We start from the raw sequence: 27836 nt of genomic DNA, 5'->3' as shown, positions 1-27836 counted from the left end.
AATGCGGACAAATCTCACGTTTTTATTTATTTATTCCGCGGTTTTTTGCCTTTTCCTTCTTCTCGTCAACATCGGTGACATGAATGCTGACGATGGCGCCTGCAAATAATACCCAGGGGCACAGAAACAGGAGGCCAAGTACCGAGCGAGTAGCCACAGCAGTCGAGTCGACTTCGTATATTTGAAATGGCACAGGAGGATCTCCGTCTCTCTCTCCGTTTGTCCGTAATGAAGTGCACGGCGAACCCTCTGGGATCCTCTCCGTAGCCTCGGCCACAACCACCGGGAGTCGTTAGCACCCCCCCGCCCAACACCTCCAACTTCCAAACGCGTGGGTCAGTTGCCATTGAATTTTGCTGGCTGCCCGGAGTTGGCTGGCATGCCTTGCCACTAAAGCCAGCCATGAACGAAGACAACACACGCGCACAAACAATTTTCACTGGAAACAACTAAATTAAATCACGACGTTTCGGAGGCAACGTGAGCTTCCTTCATCAGGAAGGAAGCTTGTGTTGCCTCCGAAACGTCGTGATTTTATTTAGTTGTTTTCATTTATTTTATTTTATTGATTGTTTTACCTACGTGACTTTACCGAAAAAAAAAACAAAAGAGTATGAATCCTTGCAGTCACGAAAGCTTCGAATCTAGAATTAATCTTCACTGGGTTTACCCTTGGGGAAAAAAATGTATGCTGTAGTGGCAGAAGTCGTGATGCGTGGGGTCCTATGTAAGTGAAAACACGATTCTTGGTAAAGTGTTATTGAAAATTCAACCGGCATTAAAGACGCATAGCTGCAATGACATCGTAACACTCATGAGGCCATCACTGTCATCACCACCGATGTCACCACTCCCTCACCATTCCTTCCTTTAGTTACAAAGTTGAAAGCCCCCCGACAATGTCTTACTCGTGCGACTGGTACGGCTCTCTGACTGGTACAGCACCACAAACATCACTTCTTCCTCAAAATGCCCCATCTTTTAGCAATGACGCAACCTCTCTACCTTACAAAAGTGGCTTATATAGCCGATCCAAAAGCCACCATGTCAATGCAATATTCATTGGTACATGGATGGTGCCCTCTCACGCACCTCCGAATAGCACGGTTGGCTCCGTACGGTGCAAAGAAGTTCAACATACGTACATACATACGGACCTCCTTCTCGCGACCCCATATAGCATGCATGTAACTACCTTGCTGCATACACAACGCCCTCTGCTACGGACGCAATCTGGATTTGTTTTTTGCCGACACGTGGCAAGGTCCATAAGAGTTTTTTTTTTGGGTTACATCGCGTAGATATATAAATGTGTCGTTAAAACCCGCCACCACCCGACACAGCCAATTAGTAAGCGTTGTCACGTAAACAGAACGTGCCAATTCGTCACCAGAGAGCCAAGCCACATTTACAATCCGAGTACGACGTTTCGCCAGTAATTACGAGTATGATGGATGAAATTGGTCGCGAAAGCCTACGTGTTAAACTGACGTGTAAAAGGTATAGGGGATCCCAACTCTTAACCGCTGGCGTCGATTTTATTTTGTCGGAAACCCCACCTCAACGCAACAACGGCGAGAGAGTTTGCAGTGCCCCAGCCAATGTCCCCGACTCGCGAAAGCTGCATCGTCCGCTCACTCAGGTGAGAATGAGTGGCCCATCGTGCCGGAGGATTTTCATCTGCGTCTCCACCTGATATCCTATACACTCGTGCAGCAGCAACAGCGTGTTCATTGGCCGTCACAAGATTGCGTTGTCGTCGTTGTTGTTGTTCTATTTTGAGCAACACTGAGAGTGACCAACGTAGAAGAAATAAGTAAAAAATGTTGCACATATAAAGAAGACGTTATGATGCAGGCAGTGATGAGAAGGAAACTGGCACCAGTTGGACACACGTGTAAGGATGGACAACAACAGGAACATTAAAAGTGTTGTTGTTGTTTGGGGAAAATGGAAGGAACCGGAAATAGAGGAAGACCCAACAGAGAATGGCTTGACGACGATGACGTCACGAGAGGTTGGTGCCAGAGAGATGTGGCCACTACTTGGGCACGTTGGCACTACAAGGCAGAGAGGAAAGTGGAAAAAAACGACGAAATGTGCAGTGGGCACCTCCGGGCTATCTGCTCATGGGTCGTGACTGTGACGATGATGATGACAGTTGCCTTGCAATGTTTCGACATGCGGTGTCAAACTTAAAACTCTCCGACCCTTCTTTTTACTTTGCGTTTTACCATTTCACGTCATACATTGTAAATAAAACAGGGACATTAACGAGAATAAGTGGGAATTCGCTGTCGGTTTGTTTTTGTGTTTAAATAGTTGTACAAGTTGTAGAACGTGTATCAAAAACAACGGCGAAGCACCTGCAGTGTTAGTTTATTGTGTTATATATATTATACAGTTATACGGCTGCAAATGAACCTTCAAATTTATAATCACTACTGTTGTCACTGTTTCATCATCTCCATTGTCGTCACGTAACAGAATGTCAATTTATCAGCCTCGCTGTTGGTGCCATTCCTTTTAACTTGAAATCTGCATTTTATTATTTCCCTTCTACGTGACTTTACCGAAAGAACCAAGGAGATGAATCCCTGCAGTCACGAAAGCTTTAAATCGAAATCTGCAACTAAGCTTATGCTTTCACAAAGCATCGTCAAAACGAGTCGACCGCATCGGTCAATTTGTCGGTCGCCGGCGATTCCTGCGGTGTATTTAGATGTCTTTTCGTTTGTAGGACTTCAACGCCGTCGCGTCCGCGTCGTCTCGTTTGAAGAGCAGAAGGCGACGGTGGCCTCCGTGAATTTTGATCAAACGGAGAGCCAAATTGGGCAAGTTGCTTCGTTTGAAGCCCATGCAAATGCTGAACGTCACATTCACATTTAGACTTCGCAGCCCCCCCCCTCGCCCCCCCCCCCAAGCCCAACTCACCCGGCCCCAACAACTGGGTGGCCCGTAATGGATGGGCCGCCACCGACGTCGCCACGTAGGTATCGCTGCGGTCCCTTTGACTCGAAAACTCAAGCGGCAGCACAATTAGCTTGTGACAGATGGGTGAGCCCAGCGGTAAAATTAACATCAAATGGAGTCACAGGCAGTCAAGGCAGCCCGTATAATTGATTTGACGGATGACAAGACCCTAGGCCATGCCTGCACTCCGCGTGTATTTTTAATAGTCACATTGAATTATCTTTAAGTCATCCCTTGCGAAAGCACACTCGTTTAGGGGTGGGGTGGGGCGCAAACATAAACATTTTTTGCGTGATAAAAATAAATATTAACATTATTTTTTTGTACTTTTTTCTTAAAAAAATATGTTTTTGCAAGTAATCTAAAGCCACAGACGACGAGGCTACTGAGTGGGGCTGTCACTCGGCTTTGTCGTGCCGATCGTTGTAGACGCGGCGGCGGTCTCTTTCTTCATTAGACTGGGGCCGGGCGGATCGGAAGCCCGCGTGGGGGGCCGGGGGGGGGACCCCCACCACGTGCTTTGTTTTACCCGCGCCTCGCTACGCGGTGCTCATTAGGGGACCCGCGATGTCTTACGGAGAGTTTTACATCTTCATTAGGGATGGGACCAACAGTCAGCGCAGCTTGGAAATGCGTCTTCCGCCCCCCCCCCCCCACACACAAACACCACCACATTGCAACTAATTTTTGGCCGTAAGCTTTTGGCAAATTTCAAAATACCAGGTGGTCCTCGGCTTACGAACGGGTCTCGGGGAACGAACTTTGTTCGTAAGCCGAGGGCTGCTCGTAGTCGAGGTGCTTTGCGTGCTGGGGAAAGTGTGCGTCGAAGTCTTGCCTCGATGCTGACATTTTAGAACATTCTTTGGAGTTCGGAACGCTTAGGGGGCCCGATTGTGGCTGCAATTAACTGCGGCTACAAATGAAGAACTGCAACGGACATACAACCGTGTTTTGTCTCCCACAGATCTTACACCATGCAGCCATCTGTCCATAAAACCAAACACGCTACCTATTCATTTATATATCCACGCACATGTCCATCTACCAATTTAGCCACTCGCGTACCCAACTGTCAAATGAGCCATTCGTTTGATCCTTCACCACTCTCTCCATCAATCAATCTGTCCATCCATCCGTATGCTGGTTCATTACTTGAAATTAGAACGGCGCGACAGGTAATTCTACTTCGCTGCAGGCGACTCGCATGTAAGGGAAAACTGCCACCGCAATGTGGCAAAACATTCCCTTTAATTTATTTTCATCCCTCTCGAACCTTTATGGCCACTTGATAAGTGCGATGAAAACTTTTAGTGCCAAAACAGAGCCACGCGTTTAGAAAACAAAAAAGTTACCAAAAAAAACCGAAGGCCCATCGTATTTACCAAGCCCCAGGATACTGAATAATGTAAGTGCCGTCGATAAATAACGAATCAATGAATGTTGTTTATAACAAAGATAGATATCCCCCTTCAGCGCAGCCTCGGAGAGTCCAGATTACACGCGTGCGCATCGGGGCGAGGCTCAATAAAAACACGGCAAATAGACTTAAACGTAGACCTTCTAGAAAAAAAGAAGAAAAAAAAACCTCGGATGTGGGGAACATTTCTAGCTCTTCGTGCAACACCCAAAGGCTTGTGTGCTCTCTGCGGCTATTTATTTATATACATTCGTTGTTGTTGTTGTTATTATACATATCTGGCGCGATGGGTGTTTGAAGCGGACAGCAAGTGACAGGCGTGTGGTTTACCCAAACGCGCCGAGAGCCGAGTAACAAATGTCCCATCTGCCCTCGTGCCCGCGGTCTCCCCCCCCGTACCCCCCTCTCTTCGTGCGCCTACGCGTGGCGCACTAACAGCACAGCAGCATCCGTGACCACGGCCACTCGTATCCAGTAGCATGGATTGCTGCTTGATTAAAAAAAAATTGTTGGGGGGGGCGGGGGGCTTAGAGGCCGTCCATAAATGACGTCACGCACCTAGGGGGGGGGGTCAGACATTTGTGACGATGTGTGACGAGGGGGGGGCTGGGTGGGGAGTGGCTGGGTGGGGTGGGGAGGGGCTGGGTGGGGAGGGTGGGGCTGGGTGGGGGATGGGAGGGGTGGGGCTGGGTGGGGAGGGGCTGGTCACCCCGTGGTGTCCTTATAAAACTCAACGTTTAACCTACTCACGCCGGCTTGTGCCCGCCCTCACAGTCGGGCATATTTGCGGAATACACCACGCCGCCGTTGACCCTGGCCATTGACCGAGCAACCCAACGTTCCTACCAGCTCCCTCCGCAGGAATGTGTTTAAACATTCATTTGTATACGTTATGTTTCGGCTTGGGTCTAATTGTCCACGCTCAACTGACGTTGGCTGTAAATCACCATGGTCCCTTACGTTATGGCAAGACTCGGGGCCACTTCCTGGAGAACGGTACATTTCATTAAAGCGTGTTTTAAAACAAGTTTTTTTTTTATATTACTTATTTTTTCTGTAGAAGTCAAAATATAAGCGCCACATGTATTGCTTTAAGGCAGTGTTAATGAATACAAATGCGGTGATGTTTTGTTGTAACACGTGCGATTTCAGCACTGCCAGTACCACTATCCTTCAGTCTTCCATCGGCATCAATAATTTGGTTAGTTGTGCACTCTATAAAATGTTTCCAATGCTGTTAATTTCACATCTGCGCAATGGCAGACCAAGTTAAACAATGGTCGTACACATTGCTTGGCTATCAACAACAAGGCAACTCCTATGACTAATTGGGCATGGGACGCAAGCGTAGGATACGATCACCCTGTCGCTGGCCGCCTTTGGGGAGGGTGTATAGTGTGAAAGGCCGAAACACCCTAGGAACCAAAGGTTCACTACTGACGATGCGCTCCCCAAATTTCACCAGGCTCACTGTTCATGAACTCTTGGAAGTGCTTGCACAAAGGATAGTAACATCTCATCCTGTGTTCTTTGGAATCTTAACACCCAATACCAAATGCAGCACTTTATTTGCATACCCAATTACCCCGGCCAGTGGTCTTATTATGCCGGCCTACATAATTAGCTCTATTCCAATGCCATATTTCCCTATCATTTGATCTACCCCAAGGCAATGGACGTATCCTCGTTGCCACTGATGGCTCACTGCAGGCTCACTCAAAGTTGTTTTGTTACTTGACGGGGTGAAATTTGGCTGTCTGCTTTCTGGAAAGCAACTCTGATGGTTGTGAACATCTCACACTCGTCCAAACCATTCTCATTGTCTTCCATTATCGCCAAACATTACTTCCTAGTCGTCATTTGGGCAGCAGGGTGGTACAGTGGTAACACTTGCGCCTTACAGCAAGAACCGCCTGGATTTGATTCCTTGACTGCAAATGACTCTATTAGGATGAGACGGAACAACACTGGCAGAACCCTCCTCACGAAGTCTCGAGGCTCAGTGATACTTTCCTGGGTAAACGAGCGTAAACATAAACACATTTCTGCGGAGGGAGCTGGTAGGAACGTTGGGTTGCTCGGTCAATGGCCAGGGTCAACGGCGGCGTGGTGTATTCCGCAAATATGCCCGACTGTGAGGGCGGGCACAAGCCGACGTGAGTAGGTTAAACGTTGAGTTTTATAAGGGCACCACGGGGTGACCATCCCCTCCCCAACCAGCCCCACCCCTCCCACCCCCCACCCTCCCCACCCAGCCCCTCCCCACCCTCCCCTCCCCACCCAGCCCCTCCCCACCCCACCCAGCCCCTCCCCACCCTCCCCACCCCACCCAGCCCCTCCCCACCCTCCCCACCCAGCCACTCGCTCCCCACCCAGCCTCTCCCAGCCCATCACCACCCATATTTGGATGCACGACGGACGGACACAATAATCCCCTGTGGGCTGGTGTAACCAGGAGGTTACTACCAGTAAAACTTCCTTCACAGATGTGGAGAAGCGAAAGAGCCCCCACCCCCCTCACCCAGTCTCTGTGTGGATCACACACTCAAGGGTCTCGGGGGACTGTTGTTGTCACTTTGTTAAATTAAATTGCATTTCATTCCCGTTCCTTTATTTTGTGTTCGTGAAACAATGTAGTCAAGTTTTTTTTATCCCCATGCGTTCCCCACCAGTGTCCTATTCCTGTAACATGTGAATGACATGTATGTTGAACTTCTTTTGCACCGTACGTAGCCAATCGGAGGTGTGCGGAGCGGGGAGTGACAACAAAGTAAACACACAAAAACAGTTATACAGAAATTTGTTTTTACTTTCGATTTAAAAGCGCACAGCTCCAGCGGCTTCCAAATATCGGAAGCGAGAGCGTTCCAGACGGCCGCAGAAGCGCATCTGAAAGCGCGCGATATGGTGACCGTCTTTAGGCACTTACCAACACGTACCAACATTTACCAACAACGCTTACCAAGATTTACCACCACTTACCACCACTTACCAACACTTTCCTTAACAGTACGACAAAAAAAACGGCCAAAGTATGAACACGCAAGCGGAACGACCCACGAAAGAGATAATTTACCGGATAAAACTCTCCCAACTCCATTGGCTTGGACGCTTGATGAGCAGCGCTGTGCTCTTTTGTCCGAATATTCTTTGCAATCAGCAGCAGTCTAATTACCGTCAAGAATAATGAGGCATGAGGGCCATATTTCAATTGCGCACAACACACACACACAAACCCCTCCAAATCCCCGCTGTAACGAGTGCACGAGGTTCATTAGCAGGCAATTTGGCTAATTGAGGTCTCCATAGTAACAAATATCCTGCACTTATAAAAAAAACACAACGCTCGAACTTGGTTTAGCTGAAGAGGCAACGGGCAAATCGTCCATCAGGCTGCCCGTGTGCGTGTGTGTGGGTGTGTATAGTGTGTGGGGGTGTGTGGGTGTGTGTATGTGTGGGTGTGTGGGGGTGGGAGGGGTGTGTTGGTGGGGTGTGGGTGTGTGTGTGTATGTGGGTGTGTGGGGTGTTTGTGTGTATGGGTGTGTGGGTGTGTATGGGTGTGTGGGTGTGTATGTGTGGGTGTGTATGTGGGTGTATATGTGTGTGTGTGGGTATGTGTGTGTATGTATGTGGGGAGCGGTAGTGTAGCGGTTAGCGCGCTGCGCTATGAACCTGGCGACCCGGGTTCGATTCCCGCTCACGGCTAACACCAGTGACGATTATCTGAACCGGTCCTGGGCCTCCCCTAGGTCGACTCAGCCTTAAATGAGTACCTGGTGCGGTGTGTAAACATCGCCACTAGGGAGACAAAGGCGGTCGGGCGTGGTGCTGGCCACCCACCCCCTCGTGTACCGTTCCGGCCTTCATAGGTGCTCGCTAACAGCACTTGCCCCTACAGTCTGTTCAGGCTATACGGGGGATCTTTGTCTTTGTATGTATGTGTGTGTGTATGTATGTGTGTGTATGTGTATGTGTGTGTATGTGTGGGTGTGTGTATGTGTGGGTGTATGTATGTGTGTGTATGTGTGTGTGGGGAGCGGTGGTGTAGCGGTTAGCGTGCTGCGCTACGAACCTGGCGACCCGGGTTCGATTCCCGCTCACGGCCAACACCAGTGACGATTATGTGAACCGGTCCTGGGCCTGCCCTAGGTCGACTCAGCCCTCAAATGAGTACCTGGTACGATGTGTAAACATCGCCACTGGGGAGACAAAGGCGGTCGGGCGTGGTGCTGGCCACCCACCCCCTCGTGTGCCGTGCTGGCCTTCATAGGTGCTCGCTAACAGCACTTGCCCCTACAGTCTGTTAAGGCTATACGGGGGATCTTTGTCTTTGTATGTGTATGTGTGTGTGTATGTGTGCCAGTGCAGCTTGCGTGTGGGGGAATGGTTACGATGTCGAGGCCGCGCCATGAGCGAGCCGCGAGGTGCGGGATCCACGTGACTTCAAACGTCGCGGGCCGCGCGATGAAAATAAAATAAAATAATGAAAATAAACGCGTCCGTTTAATGCTCCCAGATGCGAGTAGACGCGCGCAGATTCTTTACAGCTGCTTTGTAATTAATTTTAAAAGCGTGCGTGCCAGTGCACAGTGGAGCGTGTTATTCTGCCCGGCGTACGACAAGCGGCGTTATAAATGTCCCGAGTACCGAGCCATTAACAAACAAAGAGCGTGGATACATCCATAATACAGGTTTTTTTTTTCGTTGGGTTAGAGCGCTTAAATATGTGTCGTTGACCCCGCCGCCACCCGACACAGCCAATTAGTGAGATTTGTCACGTGAACAGACCGTGCCAATATGTTGTCTGTGTCGGGTGGTGGTGGGTTTAACGACACTTTTATATACTTACGCGATCTAACCCCCAGAAACACCCCCTGTATTATGGATGATATTGGTCGCGAAAACATGCGTGTTGAGCATGCTTACAACGTACGCTTCGGTGTATTGATTACGCTGGCGAGATGTTAACCACCTCGCCTGGTGTACAGGAGGTCGTGGGTTCTCCCCGGGGAGTTTGCACGCTCTCCCCGTGGTCGCGTGGAGTTTACAATCAGCGTGCGTCTCGACTATTTGGCTGCTGCTGCTGCTGTCAATTTTCACGTGGTAAGCCCACTTGGTTGAGCGATCATTTGCAATAGCCAAGCTCGCTTCTTCAATAGAACGATATAACTCAGTGGGACCTTAGCTGGTAAAATAAAAAAAATAGTTTAAAGTTGAAAAGACAACGGCGAATGCGAAACTGGCTCATGGGAGCTCACGCCCTGAGATCACACACATCCAAAATCTGGGTGCTGCACATTTTTTTTAACGAAAACAAAATGTTTCTGTCGTTGCTGTTACCGCTACTTGCGTGGCTGTCCCCCCGATCCCCTGCATGGCACCATCGCCTTCAACCCTCCGTGTTACACTACCTCCCGCCTCTACGGGCTGGTCACATATTTCCCTGCATGCACTCAATCTTATCAAATCTCGGAAGCTCAGCCGGCATTTTGAGCCTGGATAGATTTTTTTTCTTAAGCCGGTGACCTCTGAACTGTGAGTTGAGCGTGTTGACCGTGGGTTTTAAACACTTTCCAGACAGAACCGGAACCTGCGTGCCCAGAGGCGACGTCAAGCTGCTCGAACGGACACTGCCAAATGTCTCTTCCTGCACGCCGTGCCCAGGACTCCGTTACAATCCATTCAGCATTTAGCATCCTCAGAGAAGCAGGCCACGTGGAACCAGACCCTTAGGGGCCGTCCATAAATAACGTCACGCGATTTTGGACGATTTTTTACCCCCCCCCCCCATCGTCACAAAAAGTCAGACCCCCCCTAAAATATGACGTCACTAAGCTCTGCCCCCCCCCCCAAATAAAACTTCAAATCGCTTGAAACTATTGTCATTGTAGTGCGTATTTAATGTGGCGCTGCACTCTGTTGTAGGATAAACATTTATTAAAAAAATCTATTTAATTAAGTAGAACGTGTTGTCTATATTTATTTAAATTTGCGCATTTTGATGTGACGTCACATTTCTCACCCCCCCCCCCCAGCTCGTCACACATCGTCACAAATGCCTGACTCCCCCCCACCCCAGCAGCGTAATTTATGGACGGCCCCTTACAGGAGATTGACGCATTGGTGGCACGGGTCTTTGAGACTTTTTTTGGTTGTTCCGTGTGAACCTCTGGTGAACGCAGCACCGTTCCCCACTGACTTGTTGTTTGTATGTTGAACTTCTTTCGCTAATCGGAGGTATCTGGGGGAGGGGGGGACAAAGGATTTGGGAACAATCAGCTGTCTCTTCGGTTTTGGCCACTCTTTACGCAGAAGAGCGGTCACGGTGGAGTGGGTGAGAGAGAGAGAGAGCTGACTTGGGGAATGACTCGTCCCGAGAGAAACACCAAGATGTCTTCATCCTCTTGTTGTTGGGAACTCCACTTTCAGTCCCGAGAGCAAACACTCTGGAAATAATCTCAACATCCCCCCGAGTTACTTTTGGTGGCCTCACTCCCGGAACCAGGGATAATCCAAGCACTGGTGGAGGATCGGTCGCGGATTCCCAGTGGTGATGTAAGACAAGGAACCCCCGAACAGAGGTGACCCCGAGGCTCCAGATGTGGGTTCGACCAGCATTTTGATAAATCTGCGACGGAGGCGGTGACATTTTACGTTAAAAGTGTCACCTCGTGTCGGGCATTGGACGCTTTTCAAAGAATATGAACAATGCCGACCGCTACGGCATGAAATCTTTTCTACTGGTAGGAACCTCCTGGTTACACCAGCCCACAGGGGATTATCGTGTCCGTCCGTCCGTCGTGCAGGGAGGGGCTGGGTGGAGAGGGAGGGGCTGGGTGGGGAGAGGAGGGGCTGGGTGGGAAGGGGTGGGTGGGGAATGCTGGGTAGGGAGGGGCTGGGTGGGGGGTGGGAGGGTGGGGCTGGGTGGGGAGGGGCTGATCACCCCGTGGTGCCCTTATAAAACTCAACGTTTAACCTACTCACGCCGGCTTGTGCCCGCCCTCACAGTCGGGCATATTTGCGGAATACACCACGCCGCCGTTGACCCAGGCCATTGACCGAGCAACCCAAAGTTCCTACCAGCTCCCTCCGCAGGAATGTGTTCTAGCATTCCCTTTTTTAGTTTGTGCCTTTTGCTTTCGACAGGTGTTGGGCACAAATGTATAACCGTTAATTATATAGTACCTGCATATGGAAGATGTTTAAATGTCCGTCAAATACTTTTGTCAGTCGCAAAATAAACGACTTGGGAGTGTACGTTCTAATCACATACAACAATACCAGCCAGGCATCCTTCTAACAAATGGATAATTAACGTACAATACGTTTCATTGTAATGTTATTGGAGCTGTGTGAAAATTATTAACCCTGCGAACGAGTGCTGAACGGTGCAAGGGAGAGGACCAGGACGGGCTCAGATCACTCACCGCGCATGTTCGCCATGGGCCAGGAATCAAACTCCGATTAGCACGGTTGGCTGTGTACGGTGCAAAAGAAGTTCAACATACAGAGCATCGATATACGGAAATTAGAGGATGCAACAAGGAAGATAATTTTCCTGGAAATGTAAATAAGGCACACAATAACCTGATTTATTGTTACAAAAATGGCACATTTATTGCTACATAAATGTTATATACATACAGGAGTTTTGAAGTAACTACAGACAGAAACAAAGTTGAAACAGACTTGTTGACCGGAAACACGTAGGGTCCCAGCAATTTAACCATTTTTTTTCCACTCGGCTATGAATCTGAAAGGTTGGACGTGACGGAAATGCAAACACAGCTGAGCTCTCCAATTCCAACTTACTTTTACAATTAAAACAGGCTATTTTATAGGCACTAAACTAGCGATAAACTACACTGCGTATTTTTAAATTTTTTACTTTACTTACTACCATACGCCTGGCAATATCATTAACAATTTATGGCAAAATAACTAGCTTTGCTACCTACAGTAGTAAAATAAAGTAACAAACTTTTTTAAATTTTTTACGCAAACTTTTTTCGATTTCAAAAATCTAGAAAGAGTAATATCCTGCATTCCGGAAATTTCATACAAGATTTATGGTATAAAAGGCTAGCTACAGTGAAAAATAAGCCGAATGTACCTTTCTTTAACCTTAAGCACAGCTTTGCTTTCAGCGCATACCACAAAGTCTATATAGTTAATAGCAAAATCAAAATAGCGGCTTCAAACACGCTTCGCAAAACAAGGCTCTGCAATGGCACAACAACCACCCAGCCCCGTTGTTTTATCCTCCAAATACTGAAATGAACAAGGCCACACGTTGAAGTCATGTCTCGCAATAAAAGCTACAGTATGTACAGTACATACACCACTAAATGCTTTCTGAAGTGTACGAACGAAATAATAAAAAATATAATTAATGCACGGCACAAAGTCAGCACACAACCATACGGAAAGGGTGATTTTTTTTGCGCGTGCGGTCAGCCTGATTCCCCGTGTTAATTTTTGTTCTCCCGTCAAGCTACTCATGATGTTGATATCAACTGCTCCTTACGACATCTAGTAAACAAGCCAACGCATAACCTCCTTAATTGTTTTAACATGTAATAAAAAATGACAGGGCTTTTTAGTGATAAAGGTAGACACCCCCCCCCCCCCCAAAAACGTTGTTGTTGACGCAGTCTTGGGTTTTGTGCGATTCCTTATTGTCCAGTCTTGGGGAGGATTTCAACATTTCTCCGTTGGCCGTCGTGGTAATGGGCTACGTCTCGTCGCTTGCGTTCTAAAACGCAAAACACACAACACTTTGTGCCGTCACGGGCGCTCCGGCCGCGCTAGATGCTCCATGCCTACGCAAAATCAAATCGGGGCGCTGCTAAGTAGCACCACACTCCACTCGGCGAGGTGAAGTTTAACGTCCCGATTTAACAGCCACCGATGAAGTTGGAAGGGCAGGGGGGGGGGGGCACGGCAAGATGGTGATTTTTCTCCCTCGTTGATTAACACGTTAACGTATGTATGAACAAGACTGGAAGACGGTTAAGTATGGTAGTTGGCAAAACTAATTACGGTATGATACAATATAAAAGTTTTCTGCACTACGGGTGCAATGGCGATATGTTGCTGAAATGTAAAGTCTGAAACTGCCGAGTTTGCGAAGTCATTTCTTTTAACTGTAGCTGCTGGTGGATGGCAGCAGAAAAAATGACATCCACCATAAAATGTTTAACACAATTATATATATTTTTTAAAGGAACATGAACAGTAAAATAGGTATGTTTTATCCACTGAAAGACATTTGTCAAGCTTATACATTTTAATTTTCTTCCCTTTTTGTTGTTGTTTGTGCTTTGTTCGCAGATATTTCCATTAAGTTGGGTGCTGGATATGATGTGCTTAATAAAACAAGGTAACGACACGAATGGCATATAATTACACTCTGCAATAAAAATTTCACAGGGGATCGGAAAAAACGACTCCCTTTTTTTTTTTACAAATGCACTGTATACGTCTAGAAAACCGTAATAAAGAAAATAGTGTAGCACAAAGATAGAAAACATTTTCATAGAAATCAAACCGCAAAAAAATGACGATGCAACAATCGTCGAACAGAACCACAATTATTTGTAAGAAATACAATGCTATACCATATCTGTATGGAGCTCATCATCATGTCTGCTATTGGCTGGTGTCACATTTAGTAACTTTTTTTTTATTCATAATGTGAAGATGTGTAAATGAATGTCATAAGCTGATTGAGTTTTACACCATTTCACACAAAGTTTGTTACTCTGGTCAAATGGAATGGACAGTACAAAATAAATGTTCTCCCTTTTTTAGTTTAAGACAACAGGTCAAGATTTAGGGAATGCTGGGGTCAATTTGTTTTTTATATTTTTTTCTTTTTTTCTTTTTGTATACTTTTTTCTCATTTTTGTAAAACACCACTGGCACAAACCTCTCTTTGCCAGCAGGTTTCCTAACACACTAGGTGAACGAGCACGATAATTCATAAAAACTCAACACAGACATCCCTTTCAAAAGCATATTTTCCCCCCCCATGTTCTAAAAAAATCAAAATGTTTGTAATAAATACATTTATTACGACTACTGTGCATTTTAAGTCAGACTTTAATTTTTTTTAGGCACAATGAAACTCTCCCGCACAGCATGTGGGGGAGAATTGGCTGCCAAACTTCTGGCAGGCTGCAATCTTCGCTGGCAACAGAAGTTACTGGATATGTCAACATTCGTTGTGGGTCAACACACATTCTTGGGGCGTAGGGAGGGAGGTGATGAATTGGGTTGGAGGACTCCAGGTGGGTTGGGGCAGTGGGGGAGAGACGGGGAGGTGCAGGGGAGTTTGTCCTCTGCTCGTCTTCTTGGGCAGGTTGGGTGGGCAGCTGAAGACCACACGCAGCAGCAGCAACATCAGCAGCAGCTTGCTCGAGTGTTGTAGTACGTACGTGTGTCCGTGTAAGTGTGTGTGTGTGCGAGTTCGTGCACATATGGACAGCTTTTACAGCTTTGCAGCGTCGGAGAATTCAGAAATGGCCAACACTATCCACTGAGAACCTGAAAAAGAGGCGAGAGAGCAATCGAGTCACATGCATTTGAGGACGACAAAAAGCAAGCCTCTCAAACAGGCCTCAATTCACATCTCATTATATGTACGACACTTTTACAGGCTGTATGGCTAAGAGGTTTGACATCCCTTTTAAAATGTGCCTTTGGTTAACACATCGGATCACGTAATATTACGGTATTATAATTAAAGCAGTAAAGCGCAGTAGTGCTCCAAATGTTCGAATTGTGCTGCAAGGTTTTGAGAAGTTTATGTTCGTATAATTAGCACAATTCCATGTTTAATAAAAAATGCTGTCTGCTATCCATGTTGGGAGTGAGTGCATGCTGTCCTCGCAAACAGATACACGTTCAGGAAATATTTAAGAGTCAAAGGAAAAAAAGATTTTAAATGAGGAAAAACATACAGCTTAACATATTTAACTGCTATTACACATCCCTTAATGCGCAAGTTGCCCCGTGGCAAGCAAGGCAATAAAATATTTACGAGACGTTTTGCAATTTTATGTTCATCATCAAGAAAGCCCCACCTGTGTTGCTAATAAGTTCGGCTTGAGAATATTTCTGAGAACGTGGGCGATTGAGTCATCATTTTTTGCTTTACTTCCTACTCCTACTACTTTGGTATGCCCGAATGCCGGGTACAGAAATATACCAGTGCACATAAACTACTCCCCCCCCCCCCCGTATGTGTGAGCTGTTGTCACAAAGCACCAAGAGTATTATGTGCGAGCACGCTTGTATTGAGGGGGAGGCCTCATGCCACAGGGATGGGGTGAACACCAACGACATCGCTTCACGTTTGCAAATTGTTCCGATGCATTTTCTCCTTTTTGACAATTGTGTAAAACAATGTATTGATCTATATTCTTGGTTCTTTCGGTAAAGTCACGTAGAAGGGAAATAATAAAATATTTTTATCTACCTGCCCTTTACAGCTTTGGTTAGATTTACAGATGTCATGTAGAAGGGAAATAATAAAGTAATAAAAATATTGTATTTCCCTTCTACTGTGACTTTACCGAAAGGACCAAGAATATGAATCCCTGCAGTCACGAAAGCTTTAAATCAAAACGTAATGTGTTTATCTGTTAACCAAATACACGATGTCATTATAATGCTTCAGATATAAAAGGCATGTCCCGGTCCTGTTGGGATTTACACCAACCTCATATTTTAACATCGACAATGAAAATAGAGAAATATTCACCGACACAACACTAACACATTAATATAAGCAGGTATTAACATTCAGTATGTTTTTCAAAATGAAATTTGCAGATCATTTTTGTAATATATGTACAGGTTCTAAATGCTCAACATTTTTTCTGAATCTGTATACATTTATAAACAGTTGGTCACCTTTTATGTATTAGTGAAGTAGTCCACGTTCATCATGGACAGGCTAAAATTCGCTACGTCCCTGCCTCGATTAAACAAATGTGACCATTTATATTCTGCTTCAAATGATAGTGTGTTTAAATTCATAATTTGGATCATGACGCCATTTAAAATAACGCATGAGGTTATCCCCTTCATTAACAGAAGCATAACAAGCATGGCTTGTAAAAAAATGTTATGATGAACGTTGTACCAAATCATTCCAAAAGGGGTCCTCCCCCCCCCCCCTGCCACCCTGTTTGTATGGATTCATTGTATCACCACTGATCAGTGTCCGTCAAGGCTACGTAAGTCGAGACTGACACTCTACACACGGATTAGTGCTTCTAAAGATTAAGGAGTACTTCCATCCCTTCCAACTTCTTTTATTAAAAGTTCCCGAACTACTATTGACCTATCCATCAAATCATGCGTGTACAGTGAAGTGTTATCTGATGCTAAGTCAGGAGTCTAAGCATATTTGTCGCTTAAAATCAATGCTTGTAAATCACACTGCGGTACTGACCAACGTAGCCGCCATGACATCGGTGGCCGTGTTGTGGTTTCTCGATCCTTACACGTAGTCAGAATCTGTGAGTGACTACTTGCGTGTAATATTTGAGCACACTATGCATTTGAAAAAAAAAACTGTTTGAATAAAATGACTCAAAATTACAATAGTTCGCAAACTGTTCAGTATGTTGTTCAACTTCTTTGGCATCGCAGATAGCCAAGTGTGCTAATCAATTAATGGAATATTTCTACCTGGCCTTTACAGCTTTGGTTAGATTTACAGATGTCATAACATTTGGTCTTGTGGCTGTGGCTCATATACCATTTGACCAACATTACGAGTAATGTATTTGCGATAGAAAATAAACATTCTTTGCACTAATTATTTCAGCAATGGCCAAGGCCGCCATCAGTGGCGAGTGATGTATGCGCCGGCACTAAGCACGGTGAAGTACGGTTACACAATCCCCAACGACTTCACATGGGAAGCCTTCAGCATTCAGCTGTCATTTGACAATGGGTTTTAAATTAAAAAAAAGTATACATTAAATATTATCTCATTATGAAGTATATATTCCAAATAAATCGTACTTATATCTGCTCCTATACACTTTTGTCTTTGCTTGCAGGCTCTTGAATTCGAGCCAATCCAATTAATGCATCTTCTAAAGTAGTCAACACTGTAATTAAGTTTACTTGCTCATGTATCAAGTTGTCAAATTAAGAGTTTCATATTTAAAGATTTTTCAGTAGTTGCAGCCAAAGTTTTTTTTATCAACAGGTGGCCAAATTACAGCTCACACCATGACGCACCCGGCTTTTGCAAGAGACAAGATAGTAGCGAACGTGACATACGTTACAGCATTAGCATTATGTAAATTCAATTTCAATCTAGTGACACCGAATGTGTTGAGTTTTTTTTACGACACTACTTTAATTTCAGTTTAAAGGAGCTGCATGACTACACATGCAAAAACATTTCCTATAAAACCTGCAGATGTTTGCAAAACGTAAAGATACGTCATCAAGCAAATGCACCTGAAAAATTAAAATGAGTTGTTTAAAAAAACCTGGATTAGATTGTTCCGTCTCTGATTCAGACCTGCACACGCTGCATGTGCTCATAAACACATTTATATTATGTGCCGAAGAATATTTTTCATTTGTACACGTAATGCGTTCCCGTCACCACTGTAGCCGCAAAAGGTCAATCCATCCACTGCTACATTTTGTTCCTCCACGAAAATAATATTCGTTTTATTTGGTCATTTGTAACCTTCTGCATGAATCTTCACCTCGAAAGGATCCGCAAGAATGTTCTTGTAACCAAATATTGGTGCTTTTTTCCACGGACCGACCGAGGATTCCTTACTTTTTATACTTGCGCAGTTTACGTGAAAAAAAAACGCCCGTAATATTAAGGTCTATTCATCTTACTTGACGTCCTCAAGGAGCAGCAGTCGGGGGTGTGTATAAATAATAAATACGTTCCATGTAGTCGTTGAGCATGCACTGGCATCGATTTTGTATCATAAAGAAGCAGGCCCGAGGAGGGCAGGGGGTGAGCGCACGTGCCGGTTAAAACAGTTGGACTCTACCCGCAAGCTCTTTTGTTCCAAAGTTGTGGGGCCATGGGACGTCACGATGTCGGACAGCGATCAGTAACATCATGCACACGACAGATAATAGCCCCTTATGCGAATTAACATTCCTCATTTACACTACAACCTGACGCCATAAATATTAGTCTTGTCATAGGCAGTAGGAGAAGCCCATCCGATGCTGGCCTGACAAGGTGCCTTGGTTTGTGCCCTCCATTAGTTTTACAAACAAGCCACCACAAGCATAAGAAGATACAGTTATAAGTCTGTGCAATGGCGAGGACGTGTGATTGTGAATAGCAATGTGACCCCAAACTCTCCAAGGATTGGAGCCCATTCTCAAGTGAGATAGTGAACATGTTTGTAGCTTCATCACGTCATTGCGTTATTAGCTCCCAATGCGACATTTCTCGGAGCTGTATCACTTAAAACCGCCGTTTGTCGCCGATGATTTAAGCTTAGTCTCCTATAAACCATGGACAGCGAAACAAAATACTATTTTAATTGGCTCATCTCGACTCCCCTGAACCCAATAAAAACCTTTATTAAATTCCGATACCTCCTTACAAAATAAGCGCAACTTAATACTCTTCATGCTTTCTGGCTAAGGGCTGTTTAGAGACACTTTGTTGCTATGATATTACCTGCGATTGTGATGCTACAAAATGTCATGCCGTGCAGACTGCGACAAACCAGCACAGCTAACCAACAATGTAGGTCATGAAGGGGAAACCCAGGGTAAATAATTACAATTTTAAATACCAATGTTTGCAGTGAAGCTCAACTCTCATAAGACTAACATCTAAAGTGAAGGTATTAAAGCATCACTTAAACACTGTGCAGGCAAGTAAATACTCATAAAATAATGTATCCACATGATACATTGTTTTCTTTAGATGTATTGGGTCCAAGCTTACAAATCTTTAAAACATTATCTGTCACGAAACAAAACTCGGCTGAATGACACAAATACCCAACATTATTTTTAAATAACTAAAGATAGCTACAATATCTTCTTGGTTCTTTCGGTAAAGTCACGTAGAAGGGAAGTAATAAAATAATAAAAATAAAACATAATAAAACAATTCTCACGACGTTTCGGCCACAACGCAAGCAGCCGTCCTCAGGTGAAAACCAGGTCCGTCGAGGCGCCTCGCCGAAACGTCGTGAGAATTGTTTTATTATGTTTTATTTTTATTATTTTATTACTTCCCTTCTACGTGACTTTACCGAAAGAACCAAGAAGATGAATCCCTGCAGTCACGAAAGCTTTAAATCGAAAAATAGCTACAATAGTTGTAGCCCCCTTGTCAACCCACTACCTCATGAAGGTCTCGCCACATCCTGCAACGGGCCTTGTTTGACCACAGTTCAACATGGCAGGGAGCAGGCCACCCATCCCCTCGTGTACCGTGCTTGCCTTTAAAGGCACTTGCTAACAGCACTTGCCCCAACACTCTGTTCGGGCTATTCGGGGGACCTCTGTCTTTTGCGGGGACAGGACCAAATCAGGACTGGTTCAGATACCGCTCGCTACCAACGTTACATTTCATTTTTTTAAATATTTATAGAACACCTTAGCTCAACGCACTTTAGATCGTTTAAAAAGCGGTTACAAAAATAGAGTGGATTCACATGGCAGAGGAGTGCAAGGGAAGGGACAGGACGGAGGGAATGGGCCGAGGAGAAGAGGCATTCAACTCAGGTTGCCAGGCATCAGGGCGCACGTGCTCCGTCACCGGGCAAATGTCGTTGGTGGACGATGCGTTTTAGCGGACAAAGTCACACCGGTAGTCGCTGAAAATTCGAATAAAACAGTGCAATTCCATTCGATTGTACACATTCAACACACAATTAAGAATATCTTTTTTTTTGTTACTCAGAAGGAACTTACTACCCCCACAGAGAGCCAAATTATACATACCCACTGCTCACATGTGTCCCAATGGAGTGTCGCCCATGCCTGGGTGTCCCGAGCCTGGTTCCGAGGGGAGCCCCGACACCTTCTCCTCCTCTCTGCGCTTAAGGCAGGCAGCTTTCGGATTCAAGTTCCTCTCTGCCAGAGACATCGCAGCGCAATGAGCAAGCAGTGTGTTTCGTTGTTGTTTGGGAAAACGCGATTTGAAATTATTTAACGTCCTTGGGCGTTGAACAAAAAATATTTCCACAATCATCGGGCGAAACAAAATCGAAAAATAATAACGAGCACTCCCATTACTGTAAACGCGATGTGATTTTAGTAACAAATATAATTGTAAAAACTTCCAATGGAGTCGTAATTTCTTCTTCATCCCACCTTTCCATATGCACACAACTGTCGCCCCCAGACAATACTTACCTTCCAAAGCAAACAAGATCACCTCCCGGCCCCCGTTAGAGCTCGCACCGCTTCGTAAAAATTCCCTTACGCACTTAAAAAGGACACGGTTCAAACACAGAGGGCTCTATGAGCACAGCAGGCTGCTAGGCAGCAGCGGTCGCTTTACAATTTTAAGCTTTCTTGCGCTCGGCTACACGTGCTTGGCAAGGGGCGGGTCAGTCGTTCATTCAACTTTCGTTATATACATTTTTTTTGCTTTTAGTTTTGTATTTTGTCCCCGCCTCAGTAGACGAGCGCAGGGCTACCTCGGACTTGCTGCTCGAGGCTGGTGATGACCTGCACGGCCTGGTGAAGGATTCCCAGCTTGGTGGGGGCCCTGTCCGTCCGGAGGTGCGTCTGGCACAGCCGGCCCAGCTCCTTGAAGGTCTCATTGATGTCACGCACGCGGATGCGCTCCCGCACGTTGTTCGCCTTCCGCCGCTCGCGTTCCTTGGCCTCGCGCTCCTCCGGCAGTAGATCCTCGTCGCCACTTCTTGATTTTGCAACAAATTTTTTTTTGGGGGGGAATAATTTTTTTGTTTTTTTGATTTTTTTTGTATGGAAAAGCACGGGAAGGATATATCGTCAGCCGATTGACAAAACAGGAGAAAACAAAAAGAAGACTTTTTTTTGTCGAATAACCGGAACGAGACGGACGGCGACCTGACCCAAGAGCAGTTGCGCGACAGCGTGGCGATGAACGAGGCCTCCAAGGATTCCGTTTGGCTTCTTTTTTTTTCCCCGCCGGTTTGTTGAGATTTCTTCATATCCGCAGGAGGGGGGGGGGGGAATAATTTGGAATTTGCTCTCTGAAATGAGGAAAAGACTCAATTGGAGATAATTTAAGCCAAATTTAGGTCATCAGCAACGGAGAAACAAGTCCGAGGCAGCATATGCTAATCCGAGATGGTGTGCCGTTTGGGCCCTGTCTCTTCATCGGAGTCACTTGCCATGCCGTTTTGCCAAGGGAAATAAGGGGAGTGGAGGGGGGGGGGCGGGCTAATCCTGATCATATTGTAGCCAATCTAAGCTGCTGGTGTTTATTTTTTGTTTCCCTTGAAAATTGGAATGAGGAAGCAAGATGAAAAAGATGACAGTTTCCCACTTGAATAAAAATCCGACAACCAGCCCCAATGTGCAGAAGGAAAAGGAGCAACCTGGCAGTTGCGAGGTAAGACACAATCCAAGGATGTTATTTTAGGAAATATTTTTCGGAGATGAGGAATTAAGAGTAACGTCCTCTAAAATGCTCAGTGCAAAAGACGCCATGCAATAGGTATTACTAAACCCACACCTCTACACTTTGCTCTGAAAGTGTATACGGTGAGATGGTTTGAAAAGCAGGACAGAAAACGTTCTAATTAAGAAATATTAGTCCGGAGTGTTTTCCTGTAATTGTACATTTAAGCATTTTTTTTAAAGTATGATTTTAAAGATTAGTATAATTTAGAAAGTTTGGGAAATTCAAAAATAGTTAAATGTCCAAGTTTCGACCAAATTTTTACAAATTGGATTACATTTACCAAAAACTGTGATTAAATGCAATACATTACTCAAAACAAAACTGGATAACACTCTGAATGTGGAGACATTCATAAAATTGAAATAGCAAGTTTTTCAAATGAGAAAAGTGCAAAAAGCAAACATAAAAGCAGCTGCAATTTTTTTTAAAGATTTCAATTTTTATTTGCCTTTTTCCCCCCCTTTTTCCGCAAATGAAAAAGAATAGGTGTGGAAGTCACTGGCATGCCTGGGCCAGCTAAGAGCGGACAGAGCTTCCCATGCTTTGGGTGTGACGCTGCTTTTCAGGGGAGGGTACGGGAGAGGCTAAAGCTGGCACCCTGCCCCCAGGGCAGTTGGCGCTGGCGATGGCGGCGGATGGCGGGCGGCAACAGTGGCCCAACGGGCGGACTGACCTCGGACTTGCTGCTCTAGGCTCAGGATGACGGCCACGGCCTGGTGCAGGATGAGCAGCTTGGTCTGCGGCTTGTCACTCTTGAGGTGCAGCTGCACCATGCGGCCCAGCTCCTTGAAGGCCTCGTTGATGTCGCGCACACGCAGACGCTCGCGGGCATTGTTTGCCATCCGCCGTTCGCGCTCCCGCTCGGCTTTCTGCTCAGGGGTCAGGTCCTCGTCCTCCGTGCTGCTCAGGGAAATGGCCATGCGGGGGGTTACCGCGCGTGGCTGCTATGGTCAGCTCGCACTCACGCATGCACGCATGCATATGAGCTGCTGCTATGGTCTTCCATCATTGACCGCCATGTGAGCGCAATCGTGACTTGAAGCAGTTTACAGCAATGGTTGCATACCATTTACCTGAGCAGCACGGGATGGTAAGTAATACGCGCGCGCAATATTCTATTCAAACGCACAAAGAAGAAACACGGTTGACACAGTGCTTGAAACACTAAAACGTACAACACGTAGATCCTGCACGACCACAAGTGACACACAAGCCGACTCGCACACACGTGGGGACACCAGAAGCTCAGACGTCTGCGGGGAGACAAATGTCACATGCATGCTCTCATGGAAGTTGCCTTCCATTAACATAAAACCTGCAACAAGACGAATGGTTTCAATCCCACGTGCATACTTCACGCGCACGCACGCACTCGTTCATCGGCATTTGAATGCAAACAAAACATTGACACTGGAAATACTGTAAAGGTATTAAAAACAAAGTCGAAGCATACCGCTATCGATATCGCTCGATGTTGCATTTCAACACAATGGACTGTGTTTAAAAGGACAACATTCACGTGTCAACATGAGGGTTGCCATGATATGGCGATACTACGACATATGATCACACGATGTAGCATGTACGAGTCGGACTGTGCATTTCTAAAAAAATATTACAAGATTATAAATGCCTTTTTATAATTTTCCCAAAGAATAATAAACTCATTATTAAAGTTGAAAATAACTTGCTGTTATCCATAAATTAGTGCTTTTCAGAGTAATTGGCGGCAGGGCAATTATGTGATGCCACCATTATTATTACATTATTTATGCGGCTGACAGTATATGCATTAAGTCTTATATATTTTAAGTTGTCATTGATTACAATACAGTATATATGGCCAACTTAAGTTTACTGAACTGCAGTTTAAGAACTTTTAATTCATCCACATTCAAACTGGAAGAACAGGCATCACAAAACAAACCTATACAATAATAAATGTGAGATAAATTTACAAAGTAAATGGAAACTGATATCGCGATAATCATCACATTGTTATATTGTATATCTTACCATATCGGCAAACCTTAGTCAACTTATGCAAAGGCAATCATGCAACCATAACATATGCACCCATCACTGCCCCCTGTACTAAAGACATTTGTGGTAAACTTCAAGTTTGACTTAGCTGTGTTAAGATGTGTACAGTGATATAATTTAGCCGTATTTAAACATGGCCAAGCACGCATGCATTGGTATTAAACATTCAATTAGGTTCCAATGTGGAATTTTGACTGTCTTAGAAGATGCAGACTATCATCAAAATAATTAGATAGTACTGCTCATAATTCATAAATACTATCCAACAGCAAATTGCCACAGAGGTTTACGTTTTCATAAATATTTCACAATCAGAAATGTGTAAGTTTGACTCATGTAAGTAATGTCACGATCTAAAGCAAAAACTGGCGCACACATTCAAACTGGGCATGAACATTTGTTTAATTTGGCGAATTTTTTTTTCATTTAGAATTTAGCAGAAAAAGATCCAACTTACTAAAAAAAAAAAGTGTCATTCAGCCAATTTGTTTAAAAGTGTGGAAACGGCCAAGTCCTTGCTGTGTCAATGTACAAAATAAAGTGTCGGCAGTTCCCAGTCAGGTAATCAGGTTAATACCTTGACCTGCCCCGTGTCACTGACTTAATGTCTTCTTTGTCGTCATCGTTCTTGTCGCGGTCGTTGCGGCTCGACTTCCCGTCCTCGTTCTCGTCCTTTCTCCTTGTCCTCCGACTTGACCTCAATGCCACTGCTCTGCGAACCGCCACTCACGCTGCTGCCCGCCTGGCCCCCCCCACCAGAGGTGGTCAGGCTACCGCCCAGGCCTTAAAACGGGGAGGAACGGTTAGAGCCATGAGAATATGAAGACAAGCGGGCGCGCGCGCGCGCACACAGACGTGGCTTAGCATATATTCAATGTCTGGCCAGTAAAGCTCCGAAGATTATGCCCAGCGGTCTTTTAAAATTAGCACAAAGTAAACAGGCTGGTGTTGTCCCAAAACACTTTCACAAGTGTATAAGCAAACAGATTTACATGGACCAAGGACCTGAAGCCCATTGGTTGCAGGATGGCGGTTTTCACCGATTTTCCTCACAATATTTCCTTTACATCAACTCAAAGAGATTTACAGGCTATAGGACAAGCCGCGTTTATAGAACACCTCTTAATGTCGGTGCAGCTTGCAAGAGGAATTATACAGTCAGCACCACATTTATTTGTGTTAGCCCAAAGGAAACTCATGTGAGGATAAAATTACAACTGCCACCAGTGTTGAACAACAAACAATTAAACAGCCGATTTTAATCCATTAACTTCAGAAAGTATCTATTTAGGAATGTGGTACTGTGCTTACTGCTAGGACTACTTTATGTAGACATGTACACTGTCCGAATTTTTAAAATAAAAAATAGTTGAGTACATGTTAAGAATGGACATTTAAATAACTTACGTCGAATTTTAAATAATGAAGGTGAAAAAAATACGGTACAATATTATTCGAAAACCGTGGACCTAATTAATGTATTGAGTGAAAAACTTCGCACGATAGGAAAGGAGCACAGAGAATCTACTGATGTGGGATGATAAACCCCACCTATGGATGGGGCCATAACACTTGCTCTGCGAGCCATTCTGCAAAGTGCGGTGCTCTGTTGTCGCATCATCCCTATTTTGTGGTAGTGGTTTGGAATTCCACAGCAGCGGAGTACAGCTGCATACTATCATATACACACAGACACACGTGTGTAGCTATCAAGGTCAATAAGCTATTGCTAACTTACAACTTTCCAGCCAGGAGCTGAGGGCACACGAACCACAGCGTGTCCCCCCGATTGGAACGGTTCCAACAATGTGCTGCACCATTTAGACTATTTTGGAACGGGCGTGCATTTTTCCCCGCGGTGTACCCCCATTTCTAGAAGTCTAACCCATGCGTACGGAAGAGGACGATTGAAACTACCACAGTTGTGTGGCTCCAACCGAGCTGCTGTGCCCTTGCTACTCTAAACTTCGACCCATTCCTCTTTGTAGACTGAATACTGTCCAAAAAAGGGCCTCCAGTGAAATAAAGGACCCTCCTGTGTGGAATGGTGGCCAAAAATACTCTACAAATCGAGTCGCTGGAGGCAGCGACACATTTACACATCTTGCCAGCACAGCTTAGGGTCACATTTATTGCACAAGATCTGTAACATACAAAACTACCAATAATGAGTTTAGATTTCCAATTTATTGAGTGCCTCGAATCACAAATACGTGGATCAAAATGGCGACCTATGATTGAATCCTTGACATCTTCTCCTTGTGAGCCAGAAGTCATTCATACGATAATGGAAAAAACACTATTTAACCTACGTTAACTGTTAGGCAAATTAAGTCATCAGCGAGCACGTGCTCATGAGGGCATTATGGGAAACAAAGAGGTGGCATGGCTGTGCACGCTGTGCACCAGAAATGTAACCCTCGTTGCTAGGACTGGCACACCATGTAATTACTTTGGCATTGTGCCACGGAGATGCTGAGACAAGATTCATTTAGTTTCATACACGCGTATGGAATTCTTTTTTTAAAGACTTCAACTCATAGCGTATGTTTTAATACGTATATGTGGTACGCATGGTTTACCTCACTCTGCAGCGATGGCCACATGGGCTGAAAGAAGTTGGACGGACTCGCGCTTGCACAATATCTCACCGAGTATAGACGCTGAACTTCTTTTGCACCGTACATAGCCAACCGCGCTCATCGGAGGTGTGGGGGAAAGCAATACCCCAATGGAGCCAGTTATCCTATTTTACTGACAAGTGGATGAAAGGCTGTAAATGAATGACATTTACTCACGATTATCGACGAGAGGCGGAGGGACATCACAACATTTAGTGTCCTCGCCTCTAAAGCCACAACAGATGGACATTTGTCGAGAGCATCCTCCTTGCTCATTGTGGAATTCACCTCGGAAGGAGTCTTGTGTGGAGGTAAGGTCGTTCCCAGGCTGGGCCGTCATGACGCTGGACAAGCTTGAGTGCAGCCCCACGGCATCGTCGCGGTGAGAGCTCACCTGCAGCACATCGCACGCCGGTGCATTAGGGGGGCACATCGGCGCACACCTGGACGGTAACTACAAGCCAACTCTTGTAAAGGCCTAGGCCAAAAGGACGTACGTTTTTTCATTAAAGATCTAAGGGGAAGTGATTCATATGAAAAAAAAACAGGTGCTCAAAGGACATTTTACAACTGTATCCAATGTAATAAAATGAGGGTTTGGAAAATATTTTAAATTTAAAAAAGTTTCATATATATAAAAATAGCATTTTTAGATCTCTGTCCAGCTTTCATCTTGCTCACAACATGGTTTTCCTGCACCTCACAGCTGTTAGTGCTGAGAAGCGCAGTTTCACAGTACAACATTTTCACGACTCAACATGGTATGAAACGGCCATAAAACTCATTCACCATGCTGTGCTTAGACCCAAGCACACAATAACGCAATACTTTTTTGCTCGTAAAAATGTGGCTCAACCATGAATGGACTCCATTTACACACGTACAGTACGCACCTTAAATCAATTTCTCCCTTCCACTTCTAAACTACAATACCTCCAAAGAAAACTCCAACAGCGGTAACCGCCACTGCCCGAGTACATTGGTTAATAAAAAAAAAAACACATTACCAAGTAATACGGCGCGGATGCAGAGGAGCATGGGTAGCCGTAGTGCTCGGGCATCGTCCACGACCGGCTGCCGTCAAGCGAGAAGCCCCACAGAGGCCGGGCCATAATTGCGAGCAGGGCTC

At 45.3% G+C, this 27836-nt stretch overlaps 1 protein-coding gene across 1 annotated transcript in view; it reads right to left on the bottom strand.

Annotated features, from left to right (window-relative positions):
• Positions 1 to 11981: 11981 nt before the first annotated feature.
• LOC133343880 (transcription factor 12-like) overlaps positions 11982 to 27836 on the bottom strand; it is a 175356-nt gene continuing 159501 nt past the window's right edge. Inside the window, 6 exon segments of the mRNA XM_061553846.1 lie at positions 11982 to 14938; positions 20377 to 20497; positions 21067 to 21293; positions 24664 to 24761; positions 24763 to 24869; positions 26996 to 27101. Of these exon segments, the coding sequence (XP_061409830.1) occupies positions 14908 to 14938; positions 20377 to 20497; positions 21067 to 21293; positions 24664 to 24761; positions 24763 to 24869; positions 26996 to 27101 (690 nt within the window). The 3' untranslated portion in view covers positions 11982 to 14907.

This window comes from Lethenteron reissneri, chromosome 18 (assembly GCF_015708825.2).
Source record: "Lethenteron reissneri isolate LAM-NWPU_2019-01 chromosome 18, ASM1570882v1, whole genome shotgun sequence".
Taxonomy (NCBI): Eukaryota; Metazoa; Chordata; class Hyperoartia; order Petromyzontiformes; family Petromyzontidae; genus Lethenteron; species Lethenteron reissneri.
This window is presented reverse-complemented; position numbering and strand designations above follow the sequence as displayed.